We start from the raw sequence: 24387 nt of genomic DNA, 5'->3' as shown, positions 1-24387 counted from the left end.
TGCACAAGATAAAGCATATAACTGAAACAATCAAGAACAGATTTTTAGAGATTTCGGAATTTACTTGGGAAATTGTAACTGAGGAAATGCAACACTGCCTTCATTTCCTGCCCCACACTCCTTCAGACAGACTCTTCTACCAAAAAATAGGAGGAGTGTGTGTAAAAAAGATGGCATCATAAATGTGGGGTATTCTCCACCCCCCATACCTGGGAATTCAGGGATTGGTATTGATCTAAAACCTTTGTCTTTCTAATGGTAATACTGTAAAAAAATACGGTTTGGGATTGGGATTCCTCATCTGGATATTGGCTACTTAAACATGTAAAAACACTTTTAAGCACAAACCTTTTATCAATAATTTGTGGTAAAGCTTTCCACCTTTCATCCAGGTCTTCAAATTTTTCTTTCATTGTTTTCACACACTGCTTTGAAGCTGTTGGAAATAGCGACTCATTTAACTGTAAAAGGCTCTCATAGACTGAAGTATGGGACTCAATGTCTGCTTGCAAATCCTGGGGTAACAATGGAATGAAAAACTTTTAGTTTAAGCATGGAACCACATTATGCAAAATAACAAAAACTAATAAAAAAACCAGCTACAGATTTCCAGTACAGTACTTTGAGTCAAGTCAGTGAGCAGAGTCAAATCCTTGGAGGAACTGAGGACTATTAGGACAAGCAGGTAATCAACACCTCTCAGAAAGCTAAATTCAGCAGGGATTCATCAAGGTTGGTATTTTTCTCCCCTTTAGGACAAAGTGTGACTTTTCCATACAGCTCTATTGCATGATGGCAGTGGCTAACATTGACACCACGTTTTACAACAGATTTTGTGTGTAGCAAGAGGATTGTCAGGAAAATGTTGCAAAATGGGCCAAAAAAAGCAAAACATTTTTACAACGCCCCAAAACAAAAACAAACCCAAGGCCTCCTTCCCAAAAAAACAACCTCAAACCCCCCCAAAATACCCACAAACAAATAAAATAATAAGCAACCAAACAGCAAACTAATCCCCAAACAAACAAAAAAAACTCAACAACAACAGCAGAAAAAACCCCAACCCCTCAATTAATTTTCCTTTTCTTCAGTAATATTTAAAACTGACAACTTGGACTACTTGGCTTCAAGGAAGGTATAAACGATGTTACATTTGGCCAACTGCTTCATATTTATCTAAAACAAATGGAAAAAAAATCAAAGGGAAGCCATAATTGAGGATAGGATGAAAGTCTAGTGTTTGAAAAAAAAAATCAGAAAGCAAACTTCCACTGTCATTTCAAAACCTCTGAGCATTTTTTTTCATCTGAGAACCTTTTCTCACATGCAAAAAAACCGAAAAAAACCCCCAAACAAACAGGAAAAAAAAAAGTATTGCCTAATAAAGGAATTTCTCTAGAGAAAGGATATTTGGATTTTCTAACAAGCAGACCGATGTCCTTCCTGGACAGATAATAGGATATACCAAGGCACCTTTATTCCTTTTTCTTTAGCTGGCATATTATAGTTAAAGGTAATAGTAAAGTCACTGAGCAATTGCAAGCAATAATGTAATACCTCCTAGAAGATTTGCAAAGCCCAGAATCAATTGACTTGTCAGACTATAATTGAGCAATTCCTTCCTTTAAAAGACACAAAAATTCACCAGAAAATGCAGGAAGACAATATTTCAATTGAAACATACCTGCAGTGCCTGCAGTTCACCTTCCAGCTTAATTTTGTCAGCAGAAACATACTGCCCTGAAGGCCTGCCTGCAGCTTCACACCCCTCCAACCAGGCCAGGAAGGCAGACAGCTCCTTCTCCTGCCTAGAAAAATCACAACCTAGAGTTACCAAGTCATCCTCTCAGTCTCACACACTGAGCCCAGGAAGGTCTCTGTGTCCATCACAACAGATGTAAGAGCTTACTCACTTCTGCCACTGAGCCAGAAGAGTCTCTAATAAGCTCTGCTTCTCCTTAGCACTTTTCAGCACTTTTTCATATTTCTGCTGTAATGCTGTGACCTCTTGAGCAGCCTTTTCTTTGCTGGCCACCTTTCGGACACCCGCTGAGAGAGAGGCCAGAGGGCCGCTCAGTTTTTCCACAGTATGACAAAGGTCCTAGTGAACATGTAAAAGAAACAGAAGTCACATAGATAAATAACAGAGTTATGGTAACAATGATGGGAAAAATTCTCAAGTTCTACTTGTAAGTTTGAATAAATACTACATCTGTCAGATGATGAAGTCACTTCATAACTTAGATATTGCTCAGGTCCACCCTAGGTGCATGTGTTCCCAGCATACCGATGGACTAGACTCTAGTGGCAAAAGGAGTTTTGCCCTAGGAATGGTGCTAAAGGGAAAAAACTGCAACAAATGAGTCAGATCTCCTGAATGGGCTTGTGACACAGCATCATCCATGTAGGACAAAGATCCAAATTCAGGAAAAAACTTGAGATTTTCTCACTGTCTCTCTTAGAGTTGCTCTAATTTACATAGCGTAAACTCAAAACCTCACTCCAACCGGTGAGGACTGCTAGACTTGCAGTCAATGTCTCGACATGGCAGAAGTAGGGAAGAGTTACTTGGAACTCCCATCAGCATTAACTAAAGATCCTTCTCAGAGAAATTATGTCTAATGTTAACTACATTTTCCAGTGTTGCTGTTTCTAGAAAGCTGGGAGCCTTGCTCATATGAAAATTATTGAAATGTAGTACAGTGAGTTACAAAAGCACAAAATGAAACAGATTTAAGATCACAAAAATTCCAACTCACAGGTGTGCAATAGTAACAACAGTAGTAATTGTTATAATTACAAGAAATCATATATAGGAGGAAATGTGAACTATGTATTTTTTTGTAATATTTTTCTAGAGAGAAAGGCTATGATTATTGTTCAAAAAACATATCAGAACTTACAAACAAAAATACTATACCAAATTCCCTGAGATGGGATTATTTGCAGTTTGAATACCAATCTAGTATTTGTTTTCCTTTTGTGATGGACTGAACCAAATACCCAAATACCTGTGGACTCCTAGCATCACAGATAAAAGTTTCTAAGTTGAAACTGTGTCCAGTCTCTTCATTGCCCAAGAAAAACTACTTCCAAAGATATACCAAAATCCAAGTTTCATGAAAACCTTAGAGGAAAAATTCCTAACAGATTTGTTTCTTATCTCCTGTTTTTTGTAGTGTTTTAGATGCATAAAGTTAAAACCCATCACCTGAAGGATTAAGTGGTACTTTGAGGCTTTCTTTCCCCCTAGATTGGGGAAGAAACTTTCCAATCCTGTCTGAAATGGTGGCAAGAAATAGCTGAGGAAGTACTTAAGCCTCCCCTGAGGCTGCCTACCCAGACAGGCAGCCCTTGCCTCCTCCTGCCTTTGCCCTGAGCTGTGTGGCATCAAGCAGCCCCTGGTCTGGGGTTCCTGGCATTTCTGTAAGGAGGCCAGTGTGGCACCGTGTCCCTGGACTCAGTGCCAGGAGCAGCTGGCCACACACTCACCGTGCAGTCCTGAAGGGCCGTGTACGTTGCTGCTGACGAAGTGCACGACGTGAGAGGCTCAGCTAGCTTAGCTTCAAATTCAGACACTGACTGCTGCACCTATTAAAAAAAAAAAAGGCAAACCAGAAGCTAAAACCAGCAGGAATTACATAAATGATTATTTAAGTAGCATCTTTTAAATGTTTGCTGCTAAGGGAATTTTATATCCTAACCCTCTGTAGTGCTGAGTGCCTTTTGAAGTTAAAAGATGCTAACAGTGCTCAATTCCTCCCAGCTGGGGCAATAATAATATTTAAAGTATTTTCTTCACAACCTTCTATCAACCAAAGAATGAAGTTAAAAGTGTTTGTAAGAAGTATGGATTCTTCCACCCAATAGCACAATATCCAGGAGAATCACATAGGCTTTCTAGAAAACAACATATTTTTTTTAGTGTGTATATTTTACTGTCTTTCTGAAGCTTCCTTTTAGGTAATTCAAAGCACAGATTTAGGTCTTGCAATTACCTTACAAATCCACTTATTTATTTTAGTCTGTCATGCTAGAATATGCATTTTATAGTCAATTTTAGAAAAATATAGTGTTATCATATAAATTGCTGCAAACAATCCATTAGACTTTTAACAGTCTACCTGTTTAAGACTTTCTTCATACTTCTGCTGTGCTGATGCATTCCCTGTGATTGTTCCTTCCAGTCTCTGTGCATGATCTCTTAGTTCTTCCCAATACCTTTTGACCTGAGTCAGTTTGGCTTTAATACGTGCACGTTCTCCAGAGGTAACAAACTGGGAAAAAGACTTGGCTTCCTCTTCTAGATTTGAGATTCCAGTTACTTTACCATCTATCTCTTTAATAATAACCTAAAATGTAAAGCAGTAGCAAAAAGGTTCAAAATAAGTTTTTAATTATAAGAACAATATTTTCTTATTTTTTCTCTGTGCTACAAACATCCTTCATCAAAAAAATATGTGAGAGGAGAGTTCATTAACCACTTGAAATGACTAGTTATTCCAAAGTCTTCCAAAGTCTTTAATATGACCTGCAAATACCCTTTTTCTTTTTTAAACTATCACTGAAAAAGGTTTTAAATACAGACTGCCCAAGAACCAATGTGCAGGAAGAGTAATTAGAATTGGCTGAGGTGCATATTTTCAAGATGACATGATGGTTCATATTTTAGCATCTCTTATGCCACAGGAAAGTACTACACAATTCTCTTTAAGATTAAAAATAAACAGAAGATGGAAAAACATAACTGTGTCACTGAAGAAGTATTGTCAAGGAGCTGAACCCTAACAGCTGCTTAGTTATGTTTAATAGGTTTTCAAGCACTTACCAAATAAAACAAGCCATGATTAAAAAACAGTAGAGATTGTTTTCATTTTCTAACTTAAAATATTATGGTATAATAAAGGATAAATTTAATTAGATCATAAGTTAGGGTGAGTGTGCCCTTAGGCAGAAGATTAAATAAAGAACCACATTACAGTATAAATAGGAAACCATGAAACAAGGGTGATAATGGTTTTTGGCAATTTTTTATCTGTCCTATACCTCAGTTAGTAAATGCATAAAGAGAAACTTGCACTGCCTTTACATTTCAGTAGCTACATCATCCAAAAAAGAAACTTACAGTGTTTCTCATTCAGTGGCTATTTATTCAGCTGGCACCAATGAGCTTGGAAGTAAGCTTTTTTCACAACAGTTTGGTTTTTTTTAAATTACTGCTGATGCATCATGTTCATGGAGTTCTCAAAAGCAATGGCAAAAACCCATTGGGAGAGATCTCAAAGCTCCAAGTGAGTTCTTTGAAATTGAAGTAGGCAATAGCATTCTCATATAAAAAAAAAGTTAAGATATGTATATACATGAAAGCAACCAAAAACTTTCCTGAAAATGCACTCAAAGCATAGGTAGTGCCCAACTTCTAATATAATTGTGATAAAAATATGGGCTCTTTCTTATAAAGCCATTATAAAGCTCAGGAGCAGCTTACTGCAACATTCAGTCAAAAATTAGCAGGGTGACTGTCAAAAAAAATGTGGTGCTATAAGAATTTATAGTTTCTCTTTATGCAATATATTCTGAATTAATTTGGATTATAAAATATCTTTTTTTTTGCATGAGAACATGTTGCTGAGGAAAAATACTGGATTTTCAGCCCTGAAGCTGAAATTATCTAACAATGCAGCAGATACAAATGAGGCAGTGCTTTCTCACTCCCACGCTATTCTGTTAAATTCACTCAGTTACATAAAAGAAGGTGGATAATTGAGGCTTTCAAACTCGCACTGAGTCTGCCACCAATAGTAACTACTTGTGATAACTGTCATTTTGTTCAACCAGGAATTTCAGAGAAATGTGTAGGTGAAAATCTGGCTCTGCTGAAGTCACTGGGGCTTTGCAATCAGCATCACCAAAAGTAGAATATTACTGCTGCCATGAAGGATAATTACATTCAGCTGACCCCATGCTTTTCATCTGGTCAGCCAAAAGTGTCAGGGAGCACACTATTTTTTTTATCTTATGCCAATAAATATTCCTTACTAACGTGTAGTAGAAATTATGTACGAAGTATGCTGATCAGTGTTGTGACACAGAGTAGCTCATCAGGAAACTTACAACAAATGTAACAAATTTTTCAAAATCAGGCACAAAGCACTGCTGCTGAAGCAGATCTCTGGCTATGTCCATGCACTGGAGGTGAGATGACTTGTTCCACATATCACAGCTCATAAAGCGCATTAGTTCACCTGAGGTACCATGAGGTACCAGACGCCTTTTGTGGAGGATTTTCTGTTTTATGTCCGTTCACTCAGATGTTCATAAACATCATCTGCTGACCATGGTGTTTACATGTGTTAGAATTACAATGAAATTTTCAGAAACTTTCAATGCAGTGAAAAAAAAAAAAATCACTGCTTTTCTGCATCTAGAATAAGGTACAACCTTTCTGGGAACTTGGTTGGAATAGGCTAGTAGGGCTTAAGAAGACACCATTTAGACAGACAAGAATTTACACACTGTAACGCAATGTCAGCATCATTTGATGCACTTATTTTCTGTCTTAAGCATTGGAATCCTGTCCACTAATTACTGGAATGCAAGACAACACTATAATATTTGCCAGCAGAAAAAGTGCATACGTATTATTTCATAAGGAAACTGGTTTTGAATTGCTGTGGTGATGAAGCAATAATTCAAGCATTGCTTTGTTCTTCAATGGTGAAGTCAAGAGATTTTATTTATTTAATCTTTGTAAAGTTCTGAATAAATTAAGAATAGGAAAAATCTGTTGATAAACTCTGTCACATGAAAGAAGTGCCTAATAGGATTCTTTGGACATAGTGTCATGCTGGTCTGCAAGCAGCTGCACACCCGTGCACCTCCTGAAGAACAAATAGGACACAGAAAATGGCAATGTGCACTGCCTATTGAAAAACTCTGTACCCTTAGAAACATGCCACTCCAGAGAAGGTAGGTTTTCATTTGTGTAAGGATACAAAGTCAGCCCTTGAAATGCAATGCTTGGAGACAATATGCACCTCAGTCAGCAATTTGAAACTAAACCACTGTGTAACTACAGGAATGTACACAGAACTGAAGACAGTGCAAATACAATCACAGTAAATGTAATGTAGGTTTTCAAGCTACCAAGAGCAATCATTTCTTTATTAATTCAGCATAAAAGATACATAAATCAAGTTATAACTTTAGCTTGTAAGATTAAAATCAAGTTCTACAGCCACTAGCTGTTGTCTGTTTTAAAATAACCGTCAACTTATATTTATGTATATTTATCGTATGTGTAAACTAAACACTAAAAGAGAAGGCAGCCTGTAAGAATTTTCCTTTAGTTTATATAAGACCTTATTGTTTGGTATATTCATGTATAAAATGTGTCATCAATTCATTGTGGTACTTTTGAAACATGTAAAATGTCTCTTTTCTCATTTGGCCTCTAGCAAAATAACAGCTAAATGGACTTTTAAAACTAAACACAGTAAGAACTAATCACCTTGATTTGGCTGATCTGTATGTCCAAAGGAGATGATGATGTTTCCAAAGTTTCCAGTTCTTTTTCTTGTTCAGCTATCCACATGGACAGAGCTTCAAAATTATTGCCAAAATGATCCCACTTGTTTTTCACCATTTCCATGCTTTTAATACTAAAATTAACCAAATCAATTAGAGAGAATAAACAGTTTAATATAATGAAGCTACCCACATTCTTGCCAAAATAAAAATGGAACTTTTTAAATCCACAGGAGGGTCCTTTTAAAAAGTTCTCATTTTAGAGGATCAAGTTGTGCGTCTAAATTCAAATATGGTTCTCTTTTAGACCATACACCAAAAGTCAAACAATTGCATTAGGGATAGAAGGGACATCAAGAGTAAAAGAAAGTACAGCTTTACTCATCAGCTGTACAAGAATCTCATTGTAGTGGGAAGAGAAAGGAAAAGGAACATCAACAGGATGAAATTTCTATGAAATAATGTGGAATGATGATTACATCAGAAATCTAAATACTTAGATAACTGAGTGCATAGATGTTCATAATTTAGTCCCCAGACCAGAATGATTAAAACCAGTGAAATGTGGACATACACACAGTCACCAGTGCTTGATCCTTTATTGATCTCACTTTTTTGTAACAGCAATCCCCCCCTCTTATAGGAAGTTTGTGTTTGCTGTGGCAATGATTTCATATCAAGCCAAAGAATCAACAACAAATGTGACTCAACTCCCTCAGAGTTAGTAGTTTTACATCATAGGTATGTTAAACAGAGACAGATTATGACTGATTTTTCTATGTCTTGGATTGCAAACAAAGCACCTTTTTTTTTTTTTGTCACAAGTAAGATAGCCATTCTGCAAAGCCTAACAGCATTAACTTCCAGTATACAAGTTTCTGCTCCTTTCAAGTAATTGAAACCAGTGCTAATGTAGGCCCTGCATACAGCTTGCAAAACACACATTTTCTATTTCACTGAAAATATTAAAGCTTCATCATAAAAGATTGAATATTACAAAATTTCAAAATACATTTTCCTTCTAAATATAGCCTAAAAACCATTCCATGGTAAAAAGTTTTTAACTTTTTCCCCCCTCATTAAAGCCAGAGGAAGCTTTAAGAAAAGATGTAGCCTAAAAATGTAAAAGTTGGCCCTTTTATTTTTTCTTATTTATTTTCAAATTTAAAAAAAAAAAGAAATAGGAACGTCAACAGCCATTTACTGATAAGAGTGTATGCAAATTCAAGTTATTTTTAGGAAAACAATGTGCAAAAATATTTCACTCAAGTTCAGTTCATGCAAATACAACTGGAAATCAGAATCCAGGGACCAAATCAGTGGCACAACTGCTGTTGTATGCCTTCGTTGGAATTTCTTTAAGAAAGCCACAGATTGTAAAGAATATGATCCCAAACACACTGCACAGGTCTTCATGATCTCCTTGAAAAACAGATGGGCTAAGCTGTCACAGTAGCTGACTGTGGAGAGCTGCTCAAACTTTTCTCTCCTCTTCCTGTTCACTGGCATACTATGTAATTTATGAGTTTGGAATAACTTCACTTTATGCCAAGATTTTTATTGATGATGCAAGTTAAAATATAACTCTTACACACTTACTATGAGTTCTGTAGATACCCTATAGATAGTCGTATGTATTTGCATCTTTTACAGAGGACATTTAGCTTTTGATTATGTCACACTACCACAGACATTCTGCATAATCCATACATTCAACTAAAATCTATTTAATTTCTACATTGAAAGTGTAGATCAATGATGAGTTTCATTTAAAAATACATTACTTTACTTAAAAAGTAAATATTCATTGCTGGAAGGGTAAATTTCTTAGATTGAAAAATCACACTAGTTTTCTCTCTAATAGGGGAGAAAATTACATGTGAGGTATTCAGTAAGAGATGGTAGAATTTGACTGCAAATCACTCAAGCACTTCATGTTGGAGAAAGCATTACAGAAATGGTCAGACCCCCATTTGCTGCACAGGCTAGTTATTCTGCTTTATAGCTGTTACTTCACATCAGGAAGAAAATGGCACTAAATTAAAATCAGATTAGCATGACAGTGGTCATTATGAAGAAAAAAAAATCAACAATTATTTGGGCATTGCCATTTGCTCATATCCTGTTCGAGGTATAGTACCAGCTTAATCTTATACAGAAAATTATTCTAGAGAGTAATTCCAGTAAGACAAAATATAAATGGCACAGGTATCTATGACTTATGTACCAGATCTAGTGTATGCAAAAATGTTGATTTCATACATACATACAAATCTATCTGTATAGGGATAAAATGAGAATAGCAACATTCTGAATTTGAGTAACAGGTTCAATAACTGAATTACTCACTTGAGAGAAGGGAAGAATTTTTTACAAATACAAAATCTACAAATATTTATCAAGCTTTCCTTGGAGTTTAAACCTTTAATTTTTAACTAAAATCTGGAAAATGATGCCTTTGTGTTTTTTTGGCAGCAGAAGCAGCTTTTGATATTGCCCATGAAATACAATCTGGGCATTCAGCTAAGACGAAGGCACTTCCTGACACTCCTATAGAGAAAATGGAATACTGAAAAATGAGGCAAATATGGTAAATGTGCTGCTCTAATACTCTTAACTGAGATTCTTCTTTCCAAAAGAGTCCAGTACCTCAAGAATGAGCTCAATTATCCCTTTTTCACAAGACTGGGGCTTAAAGATAAGTGACACATTAAATGTAACTAACCTTTATGAACTACGTATAATTAAAAGAAAATAATTTGTTTGCACACACTCTTTTGACATATTTGGTACCATAACTTGGTTACTATGCCAGAGCAAGCAGTAAATGACAGAGCTGATGAGACATCACAAAATGCTGACAAGGTAGTCTAGAAATCTGATACAATCTTATAGTGAAGAATAAATATTAGGACTTGTTAAGAACATACTCTTCTTCAAGAGTAACTTCCACTTTTTTCACTTGTTCTTGGATTGATTTTGCCTGATGCTGAAGGGACTGCTTGTTCTTTGAACCAAGCTGTATCTCAGAGGAATTCTTCACCAAATTCTCAGCCTGTACTGCCATTGCTTCAGTTTGTTTAGAAAGTTCCTGTAAGGATGCAAGATGCATTAATACAACCATAGAGTTTCATATATTTACACAAAAAGTATTTTTCCTCAATGTTTATGGTTGGAAAAAGTACCCGTGTCTTACGTGTATATTCTGAATATGTAAATACATAAAAACAATCTCTGAAGAAAGTTCATTTTATGTTGCATTTAAGAAAAGTCCATTTGAGGAAACTAGATTGAGTTAAATTTATCAAGGGATGCTGTATGTGCAAAAGTTTTTAACTCAAAAAATCAAAGTGTCTTCTATAGCCCTACAAGAAATCTATTTCTGCATTGCAGAAGATGATATACATCTTAAACTAGTTTTTAGATCCCACCATTTACCAAGTGGATTTTGCAGTACCTCATATTTTGTATTTTCAATTTGTTTACCAATTATTTTTTGTCACAAACATTAAACCCACACAGCAGAACAACCAAAGCTGAGCATAATTAAGGGAGGTAAAATTTATTATTGGCTTCATCAAAGGTTAACAGCAGTGTATAAACCATGGCAATTAGGAAAAACAAGCCCTATTATTACTTCTGTAATAGTAAACAAAATGGGCTGGAATAATTCTGTGTTACTAAGGGCAAATGGAATGTTAGGGTTTTTGTCCATGGGGTAGACATCTCTCCTTATTCTTCTCAGGGCTAGGAGTGCTATTTGTCACATTCCACACAACCTTGCCAAAGTGCAGCCTAATAATGTTGACACGCGAGTGCTCAACACTGGATTACCAGCATAGATGGTTACTGAGCACAAAATGGCAAGACCTCAAAATACTAACTTTCATACATATGTTTCAGATGCAGACTTTGAGAAATCCTTCATGGTTTGCTTTTTTTTTTTTCTTTCACAAAATGACTTTTTACCTCTTAAAAAGATTATGCAATCTGTATATGCAATTTCTATCGACATTAATGGGAAAGCATGCAAGGATTGAAGACAATACACTCAGCCCATGTCGACAGGCAAGGCAGAAAGATACCTCAGTTCCTGCATTTCACACAGTCAGTACCTTTGTCTGATCCAGTTCTGAGGAGAGGCTCTCTAAACTGCTAAAGTTTAAGATACGTTCAAGTACAGAGCTTGCTTGATTGAGATATTTTACTACTGTTTCTTTGTCTCTTTCAAACTGCTCCCATTTATTTATTGTGACCTAAAAAACAAACAAAACCAAAAAAGGAACACAAGGAGATCAAAGGGGAGAAAATGAGATTTTCCTTGTACATTACTGAAAAAGGAAAAAAAGAGAAAGTCTTGACATGAAATAATTTTTCCTGAGAAGCCATCTACTCAACAGTAAGTAGATGAAACTCTTCTAAACCAAATAAAACTTTTTCCTTGAGTGTTTGCTGATTCATATTATGCTGTGCTAAAAAAGCACTGTTCTCTAAGTTGCCAGCAATATTTAAATCTTGCATTTGAAGGTCCTGTAAGAAATCTAAAGTAATACATGCAGAGACTTATGGTGACAAGTAGTCAAAAATATCAAAAGGATTTTCTAGTTCTTTAATGAAATAAATTACAGTGAAATGGTAGAAGAAAATCCCTACTTACAGGAAAATCACTCATAAGGACCTATTTGCTGTTAATGTAGAATTTTGATTAACCTACAGCATTTAATTACCAGTCAAAAGAACTATGACAGCTTATTATTTTCTTGATTCTGAAGCACAGATTAAGAGTGAACATATGGGAATTTTAGAGAAAAAAAAGTGTTTTAATAGTAAGTGCTTATATTAAGAAGTTATTTGAGGTTTACTGATTGTCTTTCTCATCTTGTGTTTTTCTCATGGGAAATAATTTTGGTGACTTTAAACATTTGCATGGAATATTAGCCTTTTGGATTAACATTCTGCTTAGAAACACGTAAAGAGCAAATACATATGGATGCAAGAAGTTATAAATTCTTATCCCAGTTCAGTCCATGGTTAGCTATACAAGCGGAAGAAATCCATTTGATTTCTCAATGACCTTCTCCTTCTTTAAATTTAGGATCACAGCATGTATTTCAGACAGTAGTTGTGAGGATTATATTTGCACATCTGGTGTTATTAACCTATAATAGATGTCCAGCCTGAGGACACGCAACTAAAGAGCAGTGTCACCTTTAGTAACCAGAAAAGAGACATCTTAAAATAAATTCACAGATAAATGATTTAAAATTGTTAACTGTTGTGACTGAATAGTTAGGACTTTCAAACACTTCCAGACAGAATGCTATTTCTTTATTATTTAAGAGCTTCAAGAAGTTTTCACAGAGGTATTGATCATGAAAACATCAAGGACCAAGAGTCAGCGGTGAGAAAATGAGCTCAGTTTTTTGATATTAAAAAAAATCAGGTTTTACTAAGTTTATAAAAAGGAACTGAGGAAGAAATCAGCATGACATCTTTTTTCCATGAGCAAAAGACCCACCTGCAGTTGCTCTTCCCGTTTCTCCATAGTCTGCTGCATGTTTTCCAAAGTTCCCTCTAATTTTTGTAAATCCTCTCGTACTGTGCTGGGCAGTCCACCTTCAATCTGCAACCGCTTGGCTTGGGAAATCTGCTTCTGCACATCTTGCCTTTTTGCACAGAGTCTCCTTGTCCTTTGCTAAAAGCATGCACCCAACAGGAATGATTAGACATTTTAGCTCCTTTGGGAAGCTGGCACGATGCAGCCCCTTTCTGTTTTTGCAGGGGTATACAATGAGAGCGACACACAAAGGGATAGACTGGGCCAAGTACTGTTGATAGTCTCCTATTCATCAAGTATATGCCCTAGCTTCCAAAATGTCAAACACTGCTTTTTGTGGCTTATGCATGTGAGAAATAGAGTGAAAATTATTTATATTTTCAATAAATAGAGTGCATTTATCCAAAGCATATTTGATAAAGCAGAAGCCGCAGCAGTTGAGCAACCACAGCAGGAGTCACAGGTGCATGTATTCCTCATGACTGGACCCAGGTCTGCTCTGCACTCCTGAGGCACAGGCTGGAGCCTCAGATTGGACAAAGCAATATAGCAGCCTTATTAGAGAGCAGCAGGATGTGGTTAAGCTGTGTAACTCTGTCCTGGAGGTGCTTTTGATTTGTAGCACTATCAGAAACGCCTAAGAACACATCCTCTCTCCTTGCCTTGACCTCTCTACATGCCTGACCCAGCCAGCCTTGTTAGGTAAACCCACAGCTAAGTCATTTCTACTCCAGGTACCTTCAGGTCTGTGTCAAAATCTGGTTTTGCTTTAGTAGACTCCCAACCACAAGAAATGGAACTCAAGGAGAAGTTTATAATTTCTATTACCTCTCCGAAAATGGATAAAGAATGTAGAGTATTTAAAGAATGAATACAAACCTTAATACATACAATAGTGCTTATAAGCACCAAAGACTTTAGATGAGACACAAGTAAGATTTAGTAGTGACTGGTCAGACACTAAGCTGTCTGACTCCACAGAAAGAGATGTTAATATAAAAAACTTAAATAATTTCCAAACACTCTATTTTTTTTCCTGTTTTAATTAGCTTTGAGCAGCTCAAAAAGTTATTTTCCCATATTTGGCCTTGATTCTTGCTGTATGCATGACTCTTGAATCATGATGTATGATTTCATACAGCATGATTCTTGCTGTATGCAAGCCATACCATTGATTATTATTGTAGCCTGTAGATGTTTTGATCCATTATCAGTGCATAAAAAACCTCCTATTTTACTCCTACAGAATGGAGGCCCATCTGTCACAAAAACAACTATCCAGAGAAGGAGGTAAGGCTACAGCAACACCTTCCCTCCAATATTTAGGGTTGGGGCCACATCAAACTGCTAAAATAGAGGAATTTCCAAACCCAGAATTGTGCTAAATTTACCATTAATGAATCTGACACTCAAGCTATAGAAAGGTAAAAAGGGAGTGTCTGGGTTAGATATACTTGCAGAGTACACTCCCCCAAAATTTAATGTGAATTAAGCTTGTTTATCAGTGTTTTGTGTCCCAAAAACCCATATGAAATAAAAGTTGACATTTAACATTTAAAAAATACTGAAAACATTTTTCATTACAAGAAATCAATTCCAGACCATATAGGACTGTTTCCTTTATAACTCCTTCAAGTTTAAATATAAAGACTTGCATTAATAGATGTAACAACATTTCGTAATTATATAAATTAGTCTTTTAAAAACAATTAAAAAAACAATTAATTAAAAACCCTACCTGATGATGAAGCAGCAGTTGCTGAGCTTGTAATAAACTTTCTGTATCCAGGATCTTTTCAGCCTCTGCTTGGACTTCTTTGGAGTTGTTGATTAACTCTTCAATTGCACTTTTGACTTCTTCTTTGTACTGGACACAGTCTCCAACAGCACCTAAGGTATTTTCAATCTAACATCACAGATAACTTTAAGCATTTCATGTTGAAAGACACATCTATATTTTAAGGGTACATTTATATTTGGAATACCTGTTCAAAAATACAGTAGTATATTTTTTACATTTAAAGCATTTTTGTCTCTGGCATTTTTGACACCTTTAACTTTACATTGAAATCAAGTGTCTTTGGGCTTAAAATGTGACGGAGGAGACTTTTGCCTTGCTCAAACATACTCCCTGTTACACTGCCATATGACAAACAGCCATGTGTGACAGCCACCTATTGGTGATCACTTAGAAAATACACACTCTCCTTATCCTTGCAGACTGACCCAGATTCCAAAACACCTGCACTACTCAACACACAAAAAAATTCTGCTGCCATTTAGACTGTCTTGAGCAGTGTTTTGGTGAATCAAGAATACATTAAAGTCCTGAATTACCATGGTTTTATGGGCCACTATGTGCATGTGATTCAGTATCCGGTCTCAGCTTGCAAAATCTTATAAAGAAAGAGGTAAATCCATTAAACACATCAGAAAGTTCTTCTCTATTTGAGTGATTCAACTAAATACATGTAGCTGACTCTCAGGCTCTGTTCCTGTGTTTTAATGTTTTAATCATAAACTATTCTAAATCCTTTTCCCTTTTTTTTTTTTTCCTGTTTCTTTCCTTTCCTTTTTACTTTGGAGAGTCATTTGAACTCAATCCATTTACTATCCTGTTATAGAAGTATTTCATTTTACTCTCCAAAACTATTGCTGAACTCTGGAAATACCCAGTATCAGTCCTTGTTTAAAGTCTCATCCATCTAATTAACAAGCTTTATCAATAGTATTCAGACTTCTAAGAATCAGTAGCTGTTTAACTATAATATAGAGTGCATTTAGATTACTCTTTTAGATTCAAACCAAGTATAGATTTGACCTCTTATTTTCTTATATTGCCCTCATAAAGTTACTCTCATTAACTTACCTTTAGTTCTGACTTTTAGAGAAAACCAAACCCAAGTGATTTAACTCCAAAAATTACCCCCATAAAACTGGAGGGAAAAAAAAAAAAAAAAGACAGTATCTCAAGCTGTTTACAGTCAGGTAGAAATTACATTTCTTGCCCAAAATTTCCAAACAGTTTTCACACCACAGAAGCTTAGAGAACTTCCAGTAAATACATGGAAATTTTATACATTTGAAACCCCTATAAGGCCTCCACAAGAACTGACATTAACAATGAAATATGAAGTCTGAACTCTCTCTCTCTCCTGAATTCTTTTTTTTGCTTTCAAGTGGGTCTATTCCACATTTTAAGTGCAAGATGTTCTATGTTTCACCTGATTTCTCTTTTAACTGTATAACTGTGAAGCAGTAAATTCCATGAGAGCCTGCAGAACTCAAGGGTTCAGTGTTTCTGAAAGGTTTTGCTTGTTATGAGTTAGAAATTTCCCACGATTTCTGCAGTTAAAATATCTCATTTTCATTCAGGCTTTAGAGAGCTGCAGCCTTTTCCTGCAAATTCAGGATGCAATAGACATCCATAATGACTAAAAACAACTTCAAAGCAGTGCTTTATTTCAGCATAAAGGACAAATAAATCCTGATTGAAATAAAATTCTATACCCACTAGCTGATGTACATCATGGTTTTGACAATATTCACTACAAACTGATTGTAAAAAAATTTAAAAATGGACATTTTGACTGCAGAAACATTTACTCTGTTACTTTCCAATTCGGCAAAGGGAAAAAATCCACTATGATAATGTCTTTTTTTTTTTTTTTTTTTTGCCTGCTACGCTCAGTGTTTTGCTATCCATGGAGTACAAATTAATTTTTCCTTGCTGAAGGCTTTCAGATTAATTAAAAAATAGCAGCAGGGAACTTGAGCTTGTGAAGCAATGACTGATGTCATTTCATGTGACACTGTAAATGCAGAGTTCTTGTGTCCCTCATACTGTACCTCAGCCAGCAAATCTAGAAGTCTCTTGAAGTCACTGGAAAGTTTAAAAAGCTCATCCTCTGTCTCTTTGGCCTCCAAATCAGGACATAGTGAGGTCAAAACAGCAAGTCTAGATTTCAGCCAGCTGTGATTTTCTCCATGCTTGTGAATATGCTTTCTAATTTCCTACAGAAAAAAAATCAAAACGTATTTTCTTCAAACAAACAAAATACATCAATAACCGAAATTCATGGCATCAGTTCAAAGATTAGTAGTGTAAACATACTACTTTTCTTTATCTTGAAATACTAGAAACATAGTATTTTTCTATTTGCATGCCCTATCAGATTCTGTTTCAGTCAATGGCTAGAATTTTGCACTTCTTCCACAGACTTTACCCCACTACTAATTAGACTGTTCTTTAGTTAGTAGTGGAGTAGTTTTCCCCTCACAAACACTTTTACTTACGGACAGATAGATAGAGGGCAGGTACCACTTATGTATTTTCCATATATTGGCCATATTTTTTAGCTGCAATTTAAACCTGAGTTGCTGACCTTCCCAAATATATACTTTCATGCAATATGAAATTTTGTGTAATTTTTTTCCTATTTACTTTCTTTTCCACACTTCCTTTCAACCTGTAGGTCATTTGTATCTTTGTGGCAGTGCTGATGAGATGTTGCCAGCACTGAAACTACATGAGTAAATCAGAGTTTTTGAAGCAGAAGCACCCAGATTAAGCTAAGGATCTATCAGTTTTATCAAGGTCATCCTAATGGTGTTTCTCCATATAGTTAGACTCATAACCTGCTCATGAATTTCACATAAACACCAGAAGTATGTAGGTGGTCCTAGTATGTGAAATTAAAAAAAAAAAAAAACAGAAAGAAGGGTCAAGTCCCAAATTACACAATAAACTGTTGCTTAAAATTAATTTAACTAACCATCTTAATCTTCAGCTATTCTATCAACCTGTTACCAGTCACCACTACAAAACTGAATGGTGGAATTTTTTTTTTGCTCTCCTTTTACAGTAGGGTAAAAGATAATTTTTATAATAGAAGATTTCCTTACATAAGTAAGAAAAGTAATTTAATGTATGACCATTCAAAAACCTGCAATCCAGAATTTTTTTCTTTTCTTTGAGCAGCACTTTTAACTCTGCATGCAATAAGGTGAGGGATAAATATTTTTTCTATCTATTTTTATTGTTCTAACTATAAAGGGAAACAAACTTGTCACTCTCTAAATTATTAAAAGAACTTCTGCCACATTTTGCTGTAATGTGCAACTTTCTCCTGGTAATGTTTGTAAGAATACCAGGAATCAACAGAGCTACTTTGGTCTCTGTAGGAAAAAAGTTCCACTACTTTGGAGCAGAATTTTATAAGCAAAGGGCTCACCCCCACAGATGCTTTACACTGTTTGTATTTGGCAGTATCATTGACATTTTCCTTTATCTTCTTTAGCTCTCTTTCTGTTGATGAAATCCAACTTGCCAATTCTGAAAACCTGAAACAAGACATGACATGAAAAAAAAAATTACACAAAAATTGCCACCATGAAACAGTAATATCTTAAGTGTAGCCAAAAAATCATAAAATCCTCTCGAAGTCTCACTATAATTTGTGGAATTACTACACAAAATATAGTTTTCTACTTGAAGCTAAGATCCCAGTATCATTTTTTCCATGGTACTGATCTGTGATGACACATAGAGGAGCAACCGTGCATGAGGCTCTGCAAGACCCAGGTATGAACTGAGGTGACACCTGCTCTTATAGCCCTTCCAGGTGTCCGAGTGCTCTGTTAGCTTCCTGTATGTGCTGTCTATCTGGGATTTCAGATCCTTCAGGATTCGCTGGCTGCTTTCCAATGTACCCCTCACTGGATCAGAAACTGGCAGTTTTTGGCACAGCTCTTCAATCCGTTGTAGCCTTTTCTCACACAGGTGGTAAGATCCCTTATCACCGAAGAACAACTGATGGGAGAGAAAGCAGAAAATTCAATAGAAATACAAACTGGAGAAAATCAGAAAGCATATGTGTATATATATTTTTCATAAAGTACTAAATTAAAATAATTTTTTGTTAAAGATCTCAAGAATTGATCAGACATAAGCCGAACACAGAGTTTGGTGGCTGAAGGGTTAATCAGAACTTCTGTTTATTACTGACATTGAAATGTATTTCTGTAAACATCCACATGGAGGCATGGAACTCATACCATGTGTTCCTTGATCATTTTTTCATTGCCTTCTCTTGATAACACCTTGTTCTGTCGAGCTAGTTCAGCTTTGCACTCCTCCACTGTCACCAGGAACTTGCTTTTCTGTACTTCAATTTTCAAGTGGATCAAATGATATGGGGCTTCGGTTTGAAGATCCTACACACCCACAGGGGCAATAAAGAAGCACAGAGATAAAACACTACTCCCACTACTCCAGTGTAAATTTGCTACAAATAGTCTAAAATCTGGTAACAAAGAAAACATGTATGTTCATGAAGGGATAGGGGTTTGTCCATGTTCACTTTGTAACCAGTGTCTTAGATTTATCAAAAGGTCTTAAGTTGTGACCAAAATGTGTGTGAATAGGGCACGTTACAGAGACATCTTCATTCTTGGCAAGACATAGCAAATATTTCCTGTATAAAACAGTATTCACAACTGCTTCCAGAGGTTTCTGACTGCCTGCTAGTGAGACCTTTCATCCACAACTCCAATTTTGACCAGCAAAATGCTGTAGCAGGCAAAAAATTCCATAGCTGGTAAGCAAAGTTAGTTCAGTTGTTAGAGTCTTTGGCAGAAGGCATAATTTAGGCTGATGGACTGATGTCTTACAAAATTTGTTTGGTTGGTCAAGAAGTAACTGTAATTGTCCAGCATCAGCATAAAGGGAAAAATGCTAGCACCTGTTCTCAAGACAGGTATCATTATGGCTGTATGTAGCAGGGGAGAAAAAAGGTTTTATAATTAATTTCTCACACTTCTTGAATTTACTTAACAGGGCATTTTTCAAGAGGCTTTTTGTAGGTGTAGAGGTATTCAATATTATAAAATACATTTTCCCCCTTCCTTCCAATTGTATGAGAAGCCAGATAATAAAAATTACATTGTTTTCTTTCATGTTAATTTTTTTTAATACATAAATCATACAGAAAGTTTCCAAAACTAAGATTGATGATATCCAGAGATGGTATTCACTAACCTTCCACTGCCTATGGAGTTTCCTTACAGCTTCCTGCAGGCTGTGTTGCTCTTGTTCTGGGAGGATATCAGTAAGTTCATCACATGCTTTCAGAAAGGCATTTAGCACTCTTTGATCCAACTGGTTAAAAAATTCCTGAAGTGGAGGCAGAAAGTGAGTAGATGAAGCTGGATATTGATATGTCAATATATAATTCCTTAATATACTCTCTAAGTTTCAATGTTACTTCTGTTCCACTAAGGACTTGATGTTTGAATAAAGGAAATAACTATTTCTAGCCACATAAAGTCCAGGCAATTAATTTATTCTCAGCCAGTACACTGAGATGGTATTTTAACAAGAATACATTTCAAAGCCACATGCATATATTATGGTTATAATACAGAAACAGATATTAATCTAAAAAAAAAAAAAAAAAAAGAGCAGTGGATGTGTGAGATTGTCAGAATAGTGTTCTACCTCTCAATGGTTCTACTCAAAACCCCGCCCTAGGTTTTTTCACCTTTTGGTTGCTTACATCCAATCTTACATCAGTAAATGAGCTGATAATTTTCCTTTTTGTTTTACAATATTAACATTAGTTTGGTCAGATCTGTACAACTTCTACATGCACAAGAAATCCACATCAGTTTTAGAATCAAATAGGCTTCTATGTCATGCACTCAAAGGTTTCCATGAAGAATGTCAGAGAATTTACTCACGCCATGTTTCCTGAGAAGTTCTTCAGGATTTCCTTTTTCTTTTAAGCAACAGTTGGCAATCTGTATTACTTTCTCCAGTTCTGCTCTAGACTCCTCAAATTTCTTCATCAAACGGCTATTTGCTTCTATGTTTTTTCTCCACTCACCAGCTTTCCTGACCATATTCTGAGTCACAAGCAAAGAAAATGAGCTGGCACTTTCACACTGAGTTTTATTTGCTCTCTTTTACCATGACCTTACAAAACATGCATTTAATTTGTGTCACTCATTTAAATATATGCTTTTCATCATGCTTATCCCTCTCATGATCCCATTTTCCTGATTTTTAATACTGAGGCTTGTGCTAATGTCATCATTCAAATAAAAATTAGAAGATCAGATGTCTCTGATATTTTCAGAATGCCTCTGCCATTTGATTAGTGAGTTTCTTTCCTAAAGCCTGCTTCCAAATGTAAAGCATCTGGTACAATCAGAAGTTTACCATTTCACTTTTCCTAGCATCATAGCACCTTCCCTAACATGACTCAAAATGAGGGTGGTTTGACCCATGGATCCAACCAGTTCCATGGTACAGTTCCTCTGACCTGGAAGAGGTCTGTATGATTATCACACAAGTACATCAGATAAGTAACCTGGCACAAAGCAGCTGAGAAGACAGCAAATTTTGTGGTTTAGTTGCTGAAATCCTTCTTTTGCAACCTTAGTAACAGCTCCTCCATTAGTCTGCTTTTCAGTCCATCCCTGTGCACTGCAATATCCAGTAGTTCCAATTTCATGAGCAAGTAAGAAAGCTCACCAGGAGAAATGAGCAGTTCAGCACTTTAACTGCTGCAAGGTACTTGCAGCACTGCTTACTATACATGTACTTCACCACCTTCACTGATGACAAACCTTTAGCATAAGGAATTTTAGTGAGTTTTCCAGCCAGCTGATCAAACCTGTTGCTCTCAACTTAAACAACTTGCTAAATCTTTTTTAAGTTTTCTGATAAAAATATCTGCATAGTAATAGAATCATATAGGGATATATTCTTTACATGAAAAACTGCCATTTTCCAGTATTTTAACTCCAAGTATGTCACACTTTGTATGATTATACTCTATTCTATAGGTATATTTTCTAACACAAAAAGAGATAAACCACAGTCCAGCTTTATAGAAAAAGAGCAATTAATGTTGAACATGGTAAATTTACCAAGTTACAAGTGCATTTGCTTTTGCTACAATAAGCTGAACTTACACAATTGTTTCTATATTACAAATCAATGACAAGTTATCTTTAGGTACACTCCACAAAATATAAATTTCGAAATTCACCTCTCAGAGAGAGCTATTTACTTATAGGTGATTTTCTGCAGTTTAAAATTCAGCCTGGATAGCTTTATACTGAACAATTATCATCTGAAAATAAATGTAATAGAACCCATTACTTGGAAATCTGACTCTAAGACAGTCACAGAATCACTGACTAACCTCAGTTTGAGTGGACGCATAAAGATTATTGAGTTCGTCTCTGGCTCTGCACAAGACAACCCCAAAAAGTCACACCGGGTGTAATGGTTAATTTCACATTAGAGTGGGGCTAGACTGGGGCTGAACAGCCCTGAACAAAGCAGTAATAACTGATAATGACAGCTAAGGGGGAATATGATTCAAAGGCCACATCTTTGCATTATCAGATGCAACATGTTTGCAGCCTCCTATATCCCCAGTCCTCTGCATTTTCATGAGGAAATACAAAGCCCAGCAATAGTAGCATGTGCAGAAGTTTCCATCTTCCATGCTTTGTGTCAAAGGGGATGTGTGGGAATATAGAAGCAAATGATTAGCTAAGATAATAAAGCCAGGAGAAACAACAAACAGTGCAGCCCTAACAGTAGGATTTCAGGTTCCTCCATCCAAAGGACCCTGAGGCACGTTAAAGTCCTGTTAAATTCCAAGTTCCTCTGTGGCAGGCTCACCTCTGAATAACTGTATGGAGAAAATGACTGTCAATCCCCTGACCCCTTACAAAGACAAATCTTTTAACTAATAACATGACATCAGAGAGCTACAGAGTAGCTACAGACTGGTACAGTAGGATGAATCAGCTGCCTATGAACAAATTTTCAGAAACACGCACCAAGGTATGGCTTTTTTACCTGAAAAGTAAGCTGAACTTGTGTAACTTTCTTCTGAAATGTTGACTGATGAAAATGCTGTAACACTTCAGTTGAAGCCACACACTGAAGGATACTCTGACTATTTCTCTCAATTAGGGACACATCTTTCTTGCAGTTTTCTTGATAAGCCACCAAATCCTGAAAGAAAAAAACCATATATCCACCTTGACCACAAACAAAGAGGAAAAAGGTTTGGCAAAATAACAGGAAGATGCTTTTTTGACAACAAGTCAAAAAGGGATGAGGTCAAATGACCATGGCAAACAGATTACACAAGGAACTATATGGGATAAAACAGATAACAAAACTTTCTTCTTGTATGTGAAGTATTGTAGCCAAATAGATCTCTAGTTATACATAAAACAATATACAGGCATGTACCCAAGCCCTTTGGGTAGCTGTAGAGAATGTAGGTCAATACATTGTTCTGTGATTTAATTTTATGGTATTTCTATATTTATTGTATAACTGCAAGTAACCAACAGTGACATAGGAATGACAGCTCTCAGTAGCAGATTGAGATCTCAATCTTCCTTGCCTTTCAACAAATTAATTCTAATAAATAAATTAGTAAATTAAATTAGTCAGCTTTTGGAATTCAGATTTCATTATAAATCAAGTCATGGGAAATATACCTAAAAAAAAATAGAAAAGAGAAAAAGTAAACATGCATGAAATAGCACAGGCTGAAAAAAAAGTTTTAAAAATCTCATTTTCATTTAACTTTTTAAGAAGGTTCTGACTAGCTCTGAATTCCTTCAGAGAGAAATGCTTATTAGCCATGAAGAAAAGTTAATGGTATACTGCAATTCATTTCAAAGAAAGCACTTTTCCAAGCCCCTAAGAAACTTCAGTAATTGTCCAAGGAAACCTAGAGAAGTTTCTGATCATGATTTTTCATCCGCTTAATAAAAAATCCAATGTATTTCTTGTACTTTAGTCAAATTTCCACTAGATTAAAAAAAAATAAAGTCTTATATTTACTTCTTGGATTTAAACCAAGGACACTAGATAGGAACACAAGTTTCAATCTTTTTGTATTATGCCAAACTGATTTTAGGGTAAGGCTACATCTGCTACCTGAATATGAAGAAGTATCTGCTCATCTTACAGAATTGCCAGTCAAATACCTAGAAAGATAATTGCAAATACTCAGAGGCAGCAAACCTTTGTAAGATGTTTTTGAAACTTACTTGGGCTTTTTGTTTAAGAACAGTTGTTGGCTGTGCTTCAGGATCCAGGATAGAAATTATTTCATTTACTTTTTCAAGAGATTCATAGAAATGTGTGATTTGTTTCTCCAGTTCTTCTAGTGGAGACAGCAGACGTTGGCATTCATACAGCAGGGCACTGGAATACTCCTTAACCTTTTGGTCAAGAAAAAGTTATTGAAACAGTAGTA

The 24387-nt window shown here is 35.8% G+C and overlaps 1 protein-coding gene across 1 annotated transcript in view; it reads right to left on the bottom strand.

Annotated features, from left to right (window-relative positions):
* Positions 1 to 24387, bottom strand: part of SYNE1 (spectrin repeat containing nuclear envelope protein 1) — a 288306-nt gene that overhangs the window by 172776 nt on the left and 91143 nt on the right. Inside the window, exons 19-36 of the mRNA XM_066179079.1 lie at positions 24179 to 24352; positions 22965 to 23123; positions 20825 to 20989; positions 20124 to 20258; positions 19142 to 19300; positions 18688 to 18896; positions 18319 to 18427; positions 16934 to 17098; positions 14823 to 14990; positions 13046 to 13222; positions 11643 to 11783; positions 10458 to 10618; positions 7511 to 7661; positions 4125 to 4352; positions 3493 to 3591; positions 1914 to 2101; positions 1685 to 1808; positions 349 to 515 (exon numbers count right to left, since the gene is read on the bottom strand). Coding sequence (XP_066035176.1) covers positions 349 to 515; positions 1685 to 1808; positions 1914 to 2101; positions 3493 to 3591; positions 4125 to 4352; positions 7511 to 7661; positions 10458 to 10618; positions 11643 to 11783; positions 13046 to 13222; positions 14823 to 14990; positions 16934 to 17098; positions 18319 to 18427; positions 18688 to 18896; positions 19142 to 19300; positions 20124 to 20258; positions 20825 to 20989; positions 22965 to 23123; positions 24179 to 24352 — 2879 coding nt within the window. The remainder of the gene's footprint in view (positions 1 to 348; positions 516 to 1684; positions 1809 to 1913; positions 2102 to 3492; positions 3592 to 4124; positions 4353 to 7510; positions 7662 to 10457; positions 10619 to 11642; positions 11784 to 13045; positions 13223 to 14822; positions 14991 to 16933; positions 17099 to 18318; positions 18428 to 18687; positions 18897 to 19141; positions 19301 to 20123; positions 20259 to 20824; positions 20990 to 22964; positions 23124 to 24178; positions 24353 to 24387) is intronic.

Source organism: Chamaea fasciata, unplaced genomic scaffold (genome assembly GCF_029207755.1).
Source record: "Chamaea fasciata isolate MVZ Bird 193981 ecotype frontalis unplaced genomic scaffold, bChaFas1.0.hap1 SCAF_3, whole genome shotgun sequence".
Lineage (NCBI taxonomy): Eukaryota > Metazoa > Chordata > Aves > Passeriformes > Sylviidae > Chamaea > Chamaea fasciata.
This window is presented reverse-complemented; position numbering and strand designations above follow the sequence as displayed.